At 36.2% G+C, this 15,470-nt stretch overlaps 2 protein-coding genes across 6 annotated transcripts in view; both read right to left on the reverse strand.

The window, feature by feature from the left end:
- The window catches only part of LOC115218105, a 121,022-nt gene extending 119,863 nt beyond the window's left edge, over nucleotides 1–1,159 (reverse strand). For 2 of the 4 annotated variants that reach the window (XM_036507980.1, XM_036507982.1), the window contains exon 1: nucleotides 798–1,159. The gene's annotated coding sequence lies outside the window, so the exon portion shown is untranslated. The remainder of the gene's footprint in view (nucleotides 1–797) is intronic. The other 2 variants (XM_036507983.1, XM_036507981.1) reach the window with 2 other exon arrangements.
- LOC115218043 overlaps nucleotides 1–15,470 on the reverse strand; it is a 215,384-nt gene that overhangs the window by 159,866 nt on the left and 40,048 nt on the right. Inside the window, exons 11-12 of one of the 2 annotated variants that reach the window (XM_029787796.2) lie at nucleotides 15,279–15,342; nucleotides 7,665–8,055 (exon numbers count right to left, since the gene is read on the reverse strand). The exons of the other annotated variant lie outside the window; for it this stretch is intronic. Coding sequence (XP_029643656.1) covers nucleotides 7,845–8,055; nucleotides 15,279–15,342 — 275 coding nt within the window. The 3' untranslated portion in view covers nucleotides 7,665–7,844. Of the gene's footprint in view, nucleotides 1–7,664; nucleotides 8,056–15,278; nucleotides 15,343–15,470 lie in introns of those variants that run through there. 2 annotated transcript variants of the gene reach the window in all.

Consider the following 15,470-nt stretch of genomic DNA (forward strand, 5'->3'; position numbering starts at 1 on the left):
CTTGAAATGAGCACTTCATAGACAGGGCTTGACTACAATAATATTTGTAAGATCTGCAGTAGAGTTTGTGAGCAGGACTTGCTAGTCATATACGATATCTCATGACAGTATTTAGTAATTGACAAGATGGCCTTCCTCTGTAAAGAATTGGCAATGATATATATATATATATATATATAGCTAGGTATTAAATAACCACCTAAGGGGTATCAAATATCTGAAGAATTTACTGGTTTTTTCTACCTATACCAATAACAATGTTATGAACTATTGCTCTTAACAAATAGGTAAATAAATAAATAAACATAGAGTTTATCAATATATAAATATAAATTAGAAATGGAAACCAAGACAAGAAATTAGCATAAATAGCAATAAAATAGCAACTAAATTTCTTATTATTGCTAACGCTTTTCAAAAAAACGCTTTTTGAGAGCAAGCTTAATCATAAATAAATAATCTAACTGAAATTTCTAAAATTAAATCTATTAGTATCTAGTTCTATATATGTATGTAAATCAAAGAAATCAACCCCAGGACTTATTCCTTGCAAGCCTCTGTGTGTGTGTGTGGTGTGTGTGTGTGTGGTGTGTGTGTGGTGTGTGTGTGTGTGTGTATGTGTGTGTGTGTGTGGTGTGTGTGTGTGTGTACATGGTAAATACATAACAAATATGCAAAATTGCTTTGGCATTAGAACTCTGAGTGGCCAAACCTGCATTTACAAAATTATAAAGAAAGGAGAAACACACAGAAATAAATAGTGAAAATGATTTGAGAAAAGTTGATCAATGACTTACATTTCTGTCTCCAACAATTTGTCCCTTGCTTCCTTGTTCCCCTCTTTTTTATATATACCTTGTAAATCTGTACTTGTTAAGATATATATACATATATATACATGTGGTTCTCCTTCTGTCTCTTTCTCTCTCAGCTTTGAATAAATTAATAAACTATGTATGTATGTATATGTGTGTGTGTGTGTGGTGTGTGTGTGTATAATTAGTGAGTAGATCATAAATTCAGAAAGAAGCACACTCTAAAATACTTTAGAGCAGTTATAATTCATATAGTTGTTGGTTATAACTTATATGCAATATATGCAGGTAGATATTAATTGAAAATACAATAAAGAATATAATGATAAAAAATTTTCTGAAAAGAAGAAATAATTTTGAAACTAAGAGAGAAACAAACAGAGAGCAGTTGTATGTAATTGTGAATGTTTGGAAATGAGTGAGAACAAAATTTTGTTAGTTGAGGTGAGGCAACACTTAATTCAACAGTCAGCTACTTATGAATTTGTCATATTATGTTTAATACAAAAGGCATAGAGCATAAAACGGAAAAAGGAAAAATAGGATGATGTTTATAAATTGTTCTAGAGATGAACTGTCAGAATGTACACACATATAAATAGATAGAAATATATGAACACATGCATACATACACCAAAAGCAATATCTCACATGCACATTCTCACACTCAAACAATGACTTTCAAACATAAACAATTATACACTAACCCACACTCACGCTTACACTCACACTAAAACACTCATATACTCACTCATACTCAGCTACTAAGCACACATGCACACATATACACATGCACACATACACAAAAGCACACACACACACACACATTTGCACACACAAACACACATGTGTACCTTTTCTACTGCTAAAAGAAATAATATATACATGCATATATGTGTGTGCGTGTGTGTGCATATACGTATATACACATTGGGTTGTCAGATAAATTCATCTCTTTCTTCCCAATGTTATTTGAATTAACACAAAAAGTATCTTTATCGCAGTGTTTGTCAGTGTTTTGTGGCTCTATTCTTCTTATGTTCATCGTTTTTGAAATTTGAATAAACTTCACTTCTTTTCTGACTTATGATGATGGAGCACCAAGTAGAGAAAAAGCTGAGCATTTTTGACCCTGCTTCTCTATATTTTCATTTAAAATTCCAAAGCAGCTAAAGCCACTCATATGGAGAAAGTGCTATTACTGATAAAACTGCACAGAAATGATTTTCACACTTCAAGGTGCAGTGGGAGGGGACCTCGCAGACACTCCATATTGTGGCCAACCTGTTCAGTTGAATGATGACTGATTGAACAAGCTCATCTGTAAGGATCCATGCCAATCCATTTGGGAAGTTGCCCAGTAGATGGAACGCTCTCCTGATTTGATCATCCATCACCTTCCCTTGATGAAAAATGCCCCAAAATTTTGGTTCATGAGTGCCACATACTTGAAATGAAAGAGACAAACACCAACACTCCTCTATCATTTCCAGTTTCCTTGCTTAATATTGAGCTACTTGTGGACACAAACAGAGACCTCTTTACCACATCATCACTGGTGATGTAAAATGGTGTCTTTGAGTCAGAATAAAGCAGAGGAGAGAATGGCTGAGCCCTAGCAATCAAGCAACACCTCGAGCCAAGGCACGGTGGTGATGGTGGTGGGTTTGGTAGTGGTAATGGGGGTGATGATGATGATGATGAATTTGTAAAAAATAAATTCAAACATTTAAAAAAATTTTTAGATTTCTTTTCAAGTTAAAAATAATGAGGAATTATTCAATATATTATTCAAAAATTATTCTCATCAAGTGTTCCAGTATGGCCAAGCTAATGACTGAAACAAGTAAAACAAGATAACATAGTATATTTTTTCAGATTTTCATGGTGATGACATGGCTAACTTAAAAAACGAAAATGTCCAAAGTATAGAAGAAAAAACCCAAAATTGCTCGACATTGAAAATTTTGTCTGCATGTATATATGATATCAGGATTATAAACAGGCTGAGGAAAGGTTTTCATCTATAACTGCCAATATCCCTCACTATCTTGGATTCTTGTATTTGCATTTACATATAGATCTTCAGAGAGTTGCACTACATAATCTAATTCTTGACTCCGTTTACTTCTCTGAATTGAGCTGGTATTTTGCAGGGTGCAAACAGCTATTATTTTCAGTGCTGAGTTTAGGAGTTGACATGTTACATCATCATCATCATCATCGTCGTTTAACGTCCGTTCTCCATGCTAGCATGGGTTGGACGGTTCGACCGGGGTTCTGGGAAGCCGGAAGGCTGCACCAGGCTCCAGTCTAATTTGGCAATGTTTCTACAGCTGGATGCCCTTCCTTACCACTACTTATATTCTTATTTCTGGTCATCTCGCATCTGCAATAAGCAATACATACATATATATATATACTTTTAATAGAGACTATAATAATGAAGTAATAATCCAGGAATGTCTCTGTATATGGTGGAAAACTTTTCTGTTATTCTTTCATAAAGTGAAAAGATTTTTTAAATCATAGAATAATTTTCATTTTTATCGTTCCTTCCTTCATAATTGTAATACTTTAACTCTAAACAAAAAGGTAAGCTAAAAGCAAAATGAAGTATACACAAACATTCACACAAACACTCAAACAGACAAACATGCTCACATGATAAGCTTCTTCAATTTACAACAAACACCACTTTACAATTTTAATTCAAATTTTTTTTAAATACCATTCGATACATTATTCAATATTCATATTTTATATCTCTGAAGAGCAGAAGGGTTGTCTGTAAGTGCTTATCTATAGAGGACTTCATTATAGGGACAACCCTTATTGCGAAAAGATGCCTAAGAACTTAATTCAAAACTTTTAAACTTTTAAACTTTTAAATTTATTTCATACATCATATTTATATTTTTGATATTTATTTATTTATATATATTTAATACATAAAGTCTTTCATATGAGTATATCTTTGTGATAAATTCGATATCGACTTCCTTATATCATTAATAATAATATATTATTAATAAAAATATATGTATATATCGCTCATATTAAATATATAAATACTTTAATAGTATTAATATTATTTATACAATGGAGCACTTAATATAAATTCAGTATATAATATTCTTACTGAATATATTTACCTAATGATTTATATATATATGTATATATATATATATATACAAAACCTTTGACAGAGTAACAGTCATATATACAGCTGGAACATAGAACCCATATATGCATGTATATATACATATCTATGTAGGTATGTACATATATGTTTGTATATATGCATATATTTATATATTATTTATATCATTAAATGATCAAACACCATGCATCCTTTTTCAAGTAAGTTTTATCTTAATAATTACGATGCACACTCTTCTTCTTTACTATCTCTTCTCTGTCTATCTCTCTCCCTCTCTTGTTCTTCATCCTGTCTGGCTTTCTCTCCCACCCTTCCCTATTCTTCTCCTCTCCCCTTCACCGTTCTCTCTCTCTCTCACTCCTCCTCCTCGACTCTCTCATTGCTGACACGTGATGAGAGGGAAACCATTTTTCCGACTACTACCTTCACAAAGACTAAACGGACTTAACCTGTCTCTTCATAAGCTCATCTCTTTAAGCGTTCAGAATAATTTTTCCATCGTCTTGGCTTAACAACCCTCATCGTTTGTTTTTACTGTTTTGTTCTCACTGTTCTGTCTTTTAGTGTTTTTACTTTTTTATTGTTTTTACTGTTTTGTTCTCATTGTCCTGTTCTTGTTACCACTGTCACCCTCTGCAAAAAATCCTAAATTTTAATTCATTTGCTTTGCGGGAAGGACTGTTTCAATGAAGTCACGTCTTGTCCTTACCTTTGAAATGCGGAGTAGATGAAACAGGGACAACTGAAGAAGGGGAATATTCTTTATGTTGCATGTCTCGTTTTTCTGTTTTATTTCATTGTTTGAAAAAAAGTTTGCTTCTATGTTTTTGTTTTTATGTTTTCGTTTCTCATTGTGTTCAAAGTTCTTTTGATGTCCTGTACTCATATATGCATGTATATATACATATATATATATGTAGGTATGTACATATATGTATGTATATATGCATTATATATATATATATATATATATATATATTTAGTGAAGGGAAGAAATGGAGCTGAACGAAGATTCTACATAATTCCTTTTATTATTTTCTACACATGTTTCAAAGGCCGCAAAATTCCAAATTCGGATTGAATAAGGAGACCATTTGCAGCATTCTCTTCAGGAAAAACCAGGAATTTAAAAATCTAAAACAAAATCCAAAACAAATGCGCAGCAAGGTAGAACAAAGCGCTCCCTAGGAGCCCATGAAAGCACAAAACTGTCTCTCACTGTACGTTGACGTCTGCAGACATTTTCATTGGCCTCCACCACCACCCCCAAGACGTCAACGTACAGTGAGAGACAGTTTTGTGCTTTCATGGGCTCCTAGGGAGCGCTTTGTTCTACCTTGCTGCGCATTTGTTTTGGATTTTGTTTTAGATTTTTAAATTCCTGGTTTTTCCTGAAGAGAATGCTGCAAATGGTCTCCTTATTCAATCCGAATTTGGAATTTTGCGGCCTTTGAAACATGTGTAGAAAATAATAAAAGGAATTATGTAGAATCTTCGTTCAGCTCCATTTCTTCCCTTCACTAAATATATTGAACTTCAATTATCCGCGCTAAGGCACGGTTGAGACAACCCAAGGTCGTAACTTCAACCGTGTTTTTTCTGTTGTGATTTTTGCTACCCAGGATCGGTTAAATTTTGAATAATCCTTAACAAGATAATTCATTTATCCATTTCAATATATATATATATATATATATGTTGAGAGAATTTACAAAAAAACAAACGATGAAGACTGGTGTGTAAACAACAAACAGATGTATTGGTTTAATGCTCGGGAAGTGAGACAGTCTTTTACATTTCCAGCCTATGCTCTTCGACAGAAAGGAACACAGAATTAAACAGGGAGAGAAAATAGAAAAAGGTTTAGTGGCTATTAAGACCATTTGTACCTGCTAGTATTTTGGAGCATCAAGTCTAATCAAATCAGGACTGGCTCCTGCATTAGAATGATCTTATGGATGTCTACCAGGTCAGTTGGAGCTTTAAAGTGTCCATGCCTCGGGAAGCAAGACGTTCAGAGAGTGATAGAATCCTGGTGGTGGGAATTTATCTGTTTGCACATTTCTGAACAGTTTCCAGGAGATTGATATGACAAGAAAGTTAGGGGTTCCAGGTTGGTGATGCAAACTCTAAATGTGGTCATACCAGAGTCATGTACATCTTTAGATAGATTGCTAGAGAGCAGCTGACAAAGATCTTACTGAATAATGCTAAGACACTTTCAGGTTTCTTGACAATCTCAGAGATGTGGTTTGTCCGACACAAATTGCTGTTGATGGTAATACCTGGGTCGCATTCATTAACAGACTTCTTAAGATTGGTCTTGTTGAGGGAGTATGTAAAAGCTGAGTTTTTTCCCCAGAATGCATGGTGAAACACTCGCCCTCAGTGAACTTGTTGCTTGTTGGTAATCCATCATTGCATTGCATCCAAGTCTAATTACAAGAACGATCTATAGTTTATAGGATCTCATCATCATCATCATCATTTAACGTCCGTTTTCCATGCTAGCATGGGTTGGACGGTTTGACTGGGGTCTGGGAAGCCAGGAGGCTGCACCAGGCTCCATTCTGATCTGGCAGTGTTTCTACAGCTTGATGCCCTTCCTGATGTCAACCACTCTGTGAGTGTAGTGGGTGCTTTTTACATTCCACTGGCACAGGGGCCAGGGGAGGCTGGCAATAGCCACGATCGGTTGGTGCTTTTTACATGCCACCAGCACGGAAGCCAGTCATCTGATGTCATTTCATAAGGTGAAGAATGATATCCTACAACAGTGACTACTTCTTTCCATCCAAGAATGAAGGACTTTAACCAGTAATAGAGATCATCTTTTATACCCATTGCAGAGAGTTTGGTCCTGAGTAGTTTGTGTGGCACAGAATTGAAGGCTTTAGCAAAGTCAATTGAAGGCTTCGACTAGCCTCTCTCCTAAATTGCTGGCTTTGTGCCAAAATTGGAAACCAAATAGTAATAATGTATTCTACTGTAAGCACAAGGCCTGAAATTTGGGGGAGGGAGTTGGTTACATGAAACCCAGTGCTCAGTGGTCATTGAACCCCAAAAGAATAAAGGCAAAGCTAACTTCAGGGGAATTTGAACTACAAACCTGAAGACAGATGAAGTACCACTAAGCATTTTTTCTGGAAAGCTAGTAGTTCTCTCCACTCTCAATTTAATAATAATAATAATAGCAACAACAACAACGATCATGATGATGACAATGATCCTTTCTGTTATAGGCACAAGGTTTGAAATTTGGGGGAGGGGGCTAGTCAGTTATATTGACCCCCAGTACTCAACTGGTACTGAATATATCAACCCTGAAAGGATGAAAGGTGAAGTCAACATCGGTGGAACTTGTACTCAGAACATGAAAACAGGTGAAATACTGCCAAGCTTTTCAGCCAGTGTGCTAACGATCTTGCCAACTCAATGCCTTAATAATAATAATGATGGTGGTGTTGTTGTTGTTGGTGGTGGTGTGGTGGTGATGATAATGACGATGATGATGAATTAATTAAAAAATAAATTAAAACAAAAAGAATCATTTTTGAAACATTTTTTTAATCTTTAGATTTCTTTTTAAGTTAAAAATACATCTTTTAGAAAATATTTATCGTCAAGACGGTGCCCCAGCATGGACGCAGTCTAAGACTGAAAAAAGTGAAAAAAGGTAATGTAGTATATTTTTCAAATTTTCATGTTAATAACATGGCTGACTTAAAAAAGGAAAATTTCCCAAATATAGAAGAAAAAGACCAAATTGCTCAACACTGAAATTATTGTCAGCATGTATATATGATAGATTGTGTGTAAAGTTATTCAACATCAGGATTATAAACAGGCTAAGGAAGGGTTTTTATTTATAGTCCCCAATATCCTTCACTATCATGGAGTCTCGGTGGCATTTTTAAGCTTGGATTCATGTTTGCATAAATTTCTTCAGAGTTTCGCAGGACACAGCCTGATTCTTGACTTGCATATGGCAGGTTCCAACAGCCATTATCTTCACCACTGACTTTTAGAGTTGATGTGTTACCTTTCTGTTTGTTCTTATTTTTTGTCATTTTGCATCTGCAATAACCAATATATATATATATATATATATATATATATACATACATATATCTATGTATATACTTTTAATAGAAACATTCAGAGTTAGCCTTAGAACTATAGTTATGAAATAATAATAATAATAATTCAGAAATATGTCTGTATGTGGTGCAAAACATTTAAGTTATCCCTTAACAAAGTTCAAAGATTTTTTTAAAAATTCATTTTTATTTAATCCTTCCCTTCTATTTACATGCTTCAACTCTTAAAATATAAGCAAAAAACAAAATGAAGTATACAAACATATACACATACACAAACACAATAAGCTTGTTTTGTGATGTGCTACTTATAGTCTCAGGCCAACCGGAGCCTAGCAAGTGGATATGGTAGATGGAAACAGAAAGAAGCCCATTATAATATATATATATATATAATATATATATATATATATATATATATATATATATATATATATATATATACATTAATATATATATAGCAAACAAAAGGGTCCATGTACAGATCCCTGTGGTACATCTGATGTCATTACTATATATATATATATTATATATATATATATATATATTAGATAATAAGGGTAGAAATTGATATTCATCAATTAAAATCAGTAGCTTAGCATATTTAAAAAATCCGAAGATTTGACGTCTATGTTTAGCATATTATGTGTCCACTTCAGTGGTCATTCCTCTTAATTTTGTATATATATATATATGTTGTGTTTTCTCTTTGTGTTTTTATGTTTGGACTATATATATATATGCATACGGATAAGATAATTTCTTAAGTAACTAGAAGACGGATTTGGTATTTATCTTTATTTTGTACAATGATCATTTCAACCCATCCTGTTACTGTCCCTTATGAGGGAACTCCGTTCAACATGAGTTGCATCCACTTTGCAATATGGATCTCATCAGGTACACCATATTGTGTCTCATCAGGTGCACCCATACTTAATGTTGGGCCTCACTAAAGATCTTGGTTGTCTTGCTGTTATTTGTCCGTTTGGTTAGGGAATGAAACATTGAAATTTTTATAGAAAGATAATAATAATTGAAAATTGTACAAACATTTGTAAATATAGACAAATAACTGTTGATAAAAAAAAATTGTATGTTAAGTGAATGGATGGACAGGGATAGATTGAGTTACATCGACTTTAAGACAAATGAATGGTACAAGAAAAGGGAGGGAACGGTATATGCAGGCAAGAATGTCTTGAGGGCAAAAGATTATTTAGCAAGCTAGCTTAAGTCGTGATGCATATACATACATTCACACTCACACTCTCATATATACTCACACACAAGGGATGTTGGCCCACTCACCTATAAGGTCAATTTCAGCCGTAGTTCTTATAATTTATGGTTGGAAAACAAACTCACCATTAGCCTGTCATCACAATCACCTCAAGACCAGAGCAGTTCACAGGCAGTCTGACTCGCTCCACATCTATATCACCAAGGGTGAATCACACACCCCTACACCTATATATACGTACCTACATGCATACATACACTCACACTTACATTTACACATTTATATACACATGTCCATATACTCTTTACTCTCTCTTTTACTCTTTTACTTGTTTCAGTCATTTGACTGCGGCCATGCTGGAGCACCGCCTTTTAGTCGAGCAAATCGACCCCGGGACTTGTTCTTTGTAAGCCCAGTACTTATTCTATCGATCTCTTTTGCCGAACCACTAAGTGACGGGGACGTAAACACACCAGCATCGGTTGTCAAGCAATGCTAGGAGGACAAACACACACACATACACACATATATATATACATATATACGACAGGCTTCTTTCAGTTTCCGTTTACCAAATCCACTCACAAGGCTTTAGTCGGCCCGGGGCTATAGCAGAAGACACTTGCCCAAGATGCCACACAGTGGGACTGAACCCGGAACCATGTGGTTGGTAAACAAGCTACATACCACACAGCCACTCCTGCGCCTATGTATATGTTTATACATATGTATATGTTTATACATACATATTCATACACATACCCACCTACATACATATATTTTTATATACATACATATGCACTCACACTCGCACACACACACAAACGCATGCATGTGTGGCCCATATACATGCACGTATGCAAACACCCGCACATACCCCTGCTCCACCCTCCTCACACACACACTCACATATGTATATATATATATATATCTATACACACCTACACGCACACATATATTTGCACACATACACATTCCTGCATCTCGTTAGTCTTTCAAACTGTAACTAATTGTTGGCATATATCAATATATTATCATTATTATTATCATTATTATTATTATTATTATTATTATTATTAGTAGTAGTAGTAGTAGTAGTAGTAGTAGTAGTAGTAGTAGTGTTGTTGTTGTTGTTAATATACAGCTGCATTGTAAGATTACATATCTGAACTTATATGAACACATTAATATCTGTACACAAGTGTAAAGATATAGAAAGGCATATTTTTGCCTCTCTAAATAGTTCATCTGTTACAATGGTTTAGAGCAGTGCTTTTCAAACTTTTTGCTGGAGCAGAACCCCAAGGAAACATTCCACTGGCTCAAGGAACCCCTGTGCAATAATTTAATAGTCTTATGCACACATATCTGCACAGGAGAATTAAAAATTACTGCCGATTTTAGCAGTTTTGTAACTTCTTGCGGAACGCCTGGACTATACTGGCGGAACCCTAAGGTTCTGCGGAACCCTGGTTGAAAACCACTGGTTTAGAGGCTATGCTCTAGTACTTTTTAGTTCGCATACTTTAATGACTCATGGTTGCATTCCAAAGGTATCATTTCAAAGGTAACATATATAAATATAACTGAATCTGACCATACTTAACACAATAAAGCAAATTTTTGTCTATTTTGTTAATCAGTCTATTAAGCTGTATGCTAGTTACTTACTGTTGATGTGGAGGCGCAATGGCCCAGTGGTTAGGGCAGCGGACTCGCGGTCATAGGATCGCGGTTTCGATTCCCAGACCGGGCGTTGTGAGTGTTTATTGAGCGAAAACACCTAAAGCTACACGAGGTTCCGGCAGGGGGTGGTGGTCCCTGCTGTACTCTTTCACCACATCTTTCTCTCACTCTTACTTCCTGTTTCTGTTGTACCTGTATTTCAAAGGGCTGGCTTTGTCACTCTCTGTGTCACGCTGAATATCCCCGAGAACTACGTTAAGGGTACACGTGTCTGTGGAGTGCTCAGCCACTTACACGTTAATTTCATGAGCAGGCTGTTCCGTTGATCGGATCAACCGGAACCCTCGTCGTCGTAACCGACAGAGTGCTTACATCCACTTACTGTGGCATTCTGTAAGTGTCCTATGCAAACGTACCTAAATATATATAACATTCTTATCTTGTCCTTCTTTAGTATAGGCTCCATAGTTGCAGTTCATCAGGTTCTCAATTAAGGCGAGGGGAGCGTTAATCTGAGTTGTCAGGGTTATGGTTTGTATTGGTTAGATGTATTAGCATTGTACTGCATGAACAGGTGTTTGGCTGTATGCATACATCTGGGCAGTCGCTCAGCAATCTATTAATATCTCACTCTTTTGTCAACAATATTGACAGTAATTCCTCAGAACATAGCCAGCATTTCTGGGATAGTGTGTTGTAGGGATTCACATATATAACTATTAACCAGGTCAGATTATATTTTACCTTCTCTTCCTTGAGTCACCAGATGGAATTGGCCAATGATGTTGATAGCAGTTTAAGAATTTTTTTGAAAATATCAGCCAATATATATGCAGGGACCTCCTCTAGTATTTATGGTGCACTTGTATATGCCATTTTGGGTCTTGCATTGGTTACCCAGAGGACATTTTGAACTGTCCCTGCATGAGCATAGGATGCCATAGTATGTCATGAGCATAGAATGTCAGTTTTTGTTTGAGTGTGCACAGCTGATATCTGTCCAGTTGGTTCTATTTATATTTGGGCTTGTGGCTACCCTATTATTATTTTTATTATTTCTGGGTGTGTTTGTGTTGTTGTTTGAGTTATTGAGGCTACTATGTGTTGGTTGATTAGTAATGTTGTTGCAGTTGTTTTTTCTCTATTGGTTAGTGTTATTGCTTGAGTCATTGTTACTGTGATGCATTATGCAGTTGGAATTTGCACTGTCTCTAAGGTTGTTATGTGTGTCTCCATCAAATTTTGAGGGCCTATTTTCGATGCTGCCTGCGCACTGCCTTAGTTTGCGGTTGTTAATTTTATGAATGTGGTGTTCCATATTCAATGAGTTAGCATACGAGTTTTACAGTGTGCCGTCACAACATAAAACTGTTGTATGCTAACTCATGTACCTATACACACACACACACACATACACACACTCCCACACACATATTCAGATTATTTAATGTAAACATTGTTAATATATATTTAACGTACGCGAATCGTTTAAATGCTGGTAACTGCAGTTTTTCATCCGGAAAGATCCCTTTTAAGACATATAGTGTTAAATATGAAGTTGAGAGGTATGGGAGGTAAAACTGCACCTGTTTAACATCAAAATATTATTTATTTATTGAATTATGTAATGAATTTCATGTACTAAATTCACATTATTATAATCAATTGGAAATAATTCATTTTTTTATATTTCATAATTTATATTTATAATTCTACTTTTGGCATAAAAAATCCTCATGTTCAATTTGTTTTTTTTCCTCCCATAGGGCTAATTTTCAAAAATTTCATCGCTTCATTCATTTTGTTACTCACTTTATTTTATCTTGCTCATATTATGTCCAAATCCTTGTTTTTCATGCCATATGTTTAAATAGTGGCTTTCACTCTGTTTGGATATTTTACATGGCCTTTATCTATTCATGGTGTGCCTACTCAACCACCTCACCTCCACCACCTGTACAGGTGGTATTTCTCCTCAAGCCCCTAATAGAAGTATTTTTCCTCAAACCTTATTAGTAGAAGTCTTTCTCCTAGAACCTCTATCTGAAACCTATATGGCATGCTCTCCCCCTCACTTCCATCCCTATCTAGTGGTTATCTCCTAGTAAACATGGTGAATCTGAAGTGAATAAAATGACAGTGAAGAAAATGCTGGTTGAAACCTATTTGTACTTATATGATACATCTGTCAAACATGCATGCAAGCTTTATTTTCAGATGCAAAATGCTGTTCCCCATCCCTATGTCTCCCTAGCCTACACCTTCCATACCCTTAGAATGGGCAAATTCAATATGGGCATACTGAAAGGTAGGTCTAGTGAGATTGTTGACATGCTTGGACAGAGGTGTGTAGATGTGTGTTGCATCCAAGAAAGGTGGAGTGGAGGTTCTGCTAGGTTCCTCACAGGCAAAGAGCATCAGTATAAAATCTAGGTTCAAAACATTGTGAATGGATTTGGTAGAGAGAAACTGAAAGAAGCCTATCATATACACATCATCCTTATCATCATCATCATTGTTTAACGTCTGTTTTCCATGCTAGCATGGGTTGGACGATTTGACTGAGGACTGGCAGAGTTTCTACAGCTGGATGCCCTTCCTAATGCCAACCACTCTGAGGGTGTAGTGGGTGCTTTTATGTGCCACTGGCACAAGGGCCAGTCAGGCGGTACTGGCAATGGCCACGCTCAAATGGTGTTTTTACGTGTCACCTGCACAGGAGCCAGTCCAGTGGCACTGGCAACAACCTCGCTCAAATGTTTTTTCATGTGCCACCGGCACAAGTGCCAGTAAGGCAATGCTGGTAACGATCAAGCTCAAATGGTGCTTTTTACATGCCACCAGCATGGAAGCCAGTTAGCTGCTCTGGCAACGATCATGCTTGGATGGTGCACGGGTGCCAGTCATCAAATTTGATTGCAATTTCACTTGCCTCAACAGGTCTTCGCAAGCAGAGTTTAGTGTCCAATGAAAGAAGGGTACGCATAAGTGGGCTGGTTACACCCCTGGCATAGGCCATGAGGTTATGTTCTCACTTGGCTTGCCGGGTCTTCTCAAGCACAGCATATTTCTAAAAGTTTTGGTCACTAGTCATTGCCTCGGTGAGGCCTAATGTTTGAAGGTCGTGTTTCACCACTTCATCCCAGGTCTTCCTGGGTCTACCTCTTCCACAGGTTCCCTCAAAACATTTATGTATATATCTGTGTGTGAGTTCGTGCTTGAGTTTGTCCACCACCAATCTGTGTTGGCTTGTTTACATCCCTATAACAATGAACACCAGACTTTAAAAAATATAATAAATACTGGGCTCAATTCGTTTGACTAAACCCCTAAAGGCAGTGTCCCTGCATGATCACAGTTCAGTGACTGTAAAAGGTATGGGAGGTAAAAACTTCAAAGTCCACTTGCCTTTCTTGTATTGGTTGTACAGTTTGACAGAAGCAAGTAGGCAGGAGCCATACCAGGCCACATTGTTTTGGCATGGTTTCTACTGCTGGATGCCCTTCTAATACCAGAGTGTACTAGGTGATTTTCACGTGACGCCAGCATCAACAGGGTCACCAAGTACCTTGCAAAGCGAAAACTCCTCAGCTGGAGAGTAGCATTAAGGGAAGCAGATGGCTTTGTACCAATTAATGAGAGATTAAAGGTGTAAAAGACAGGGACAGCTGCTTTGCTGTAGAGTAGATACATCCATACTTCAGTTGGAAAAGAAAGGAGAGTGAGTTAGAGAGTAATTTAAAGAGACTGTGTGAGTCAGAAGGTAAAGTTAGAAGGTAAAATAAAGAGAGCAGCAGTGAGAGAGCTGGAAATGTGTCAACACATGTTATTGTGGGACATTTGGGGCAGGACAGAGGTGACTGTGACAATGAGTAAAATTGCGATAAGCTTCATATTTCTGTTAGGACACTGAATAAGTGACACATGCATTACATAAGAGTGAAATGGTGTGTATGCATTACTGAAAGGAACATAAGGAAATAGTGAAATGTCATCGATGTTGTTTTCCTGTTATTTTTACATACACACAAACACACAGATATACACAAACACATATATGCATGCACACATACACATGCATACACAAGTACTTTGGTAATGTCCTGTTTGTTATTTATTAAGAAAACATACACAAATATACACACAGATATACACACAGATATACACACAGATATGCTCACAAGCAGACACACACATATAGCCACAAACACCCATACAAACGCAAGAAGGAAATAAAATGAGAGTAGAGATTAGTAATAAAGGAGTTTTACCTGGCAACGAATGCGATGCTGATGATGATCAAGAAGAACACGATGACAGCAAGGAGGACAATAACTGAAGAAGAAAACAACAAAATAGTCAATCAAACAATATCTTATGTATACATAAGTGGCTTCTAATAAATTTAATGTAGCAATAAAAAACGTATTTAACATCATTCAAAATTACAAAAGTAATTGAAA

The sequence above is a fragment of the Octopus sinensis genome, linkage group LG12 (genome assembly GCF_006345805.1).
Source record: "Octopus sinensis linkage group LG12, ASM634580v1, whole genome shotgun sequence".
NCBI lineage: Eukaryota > Metazoa > Mollusca > Cephalopoda > Octopoda > Octopodidae > Octopus > Octopus sinensis.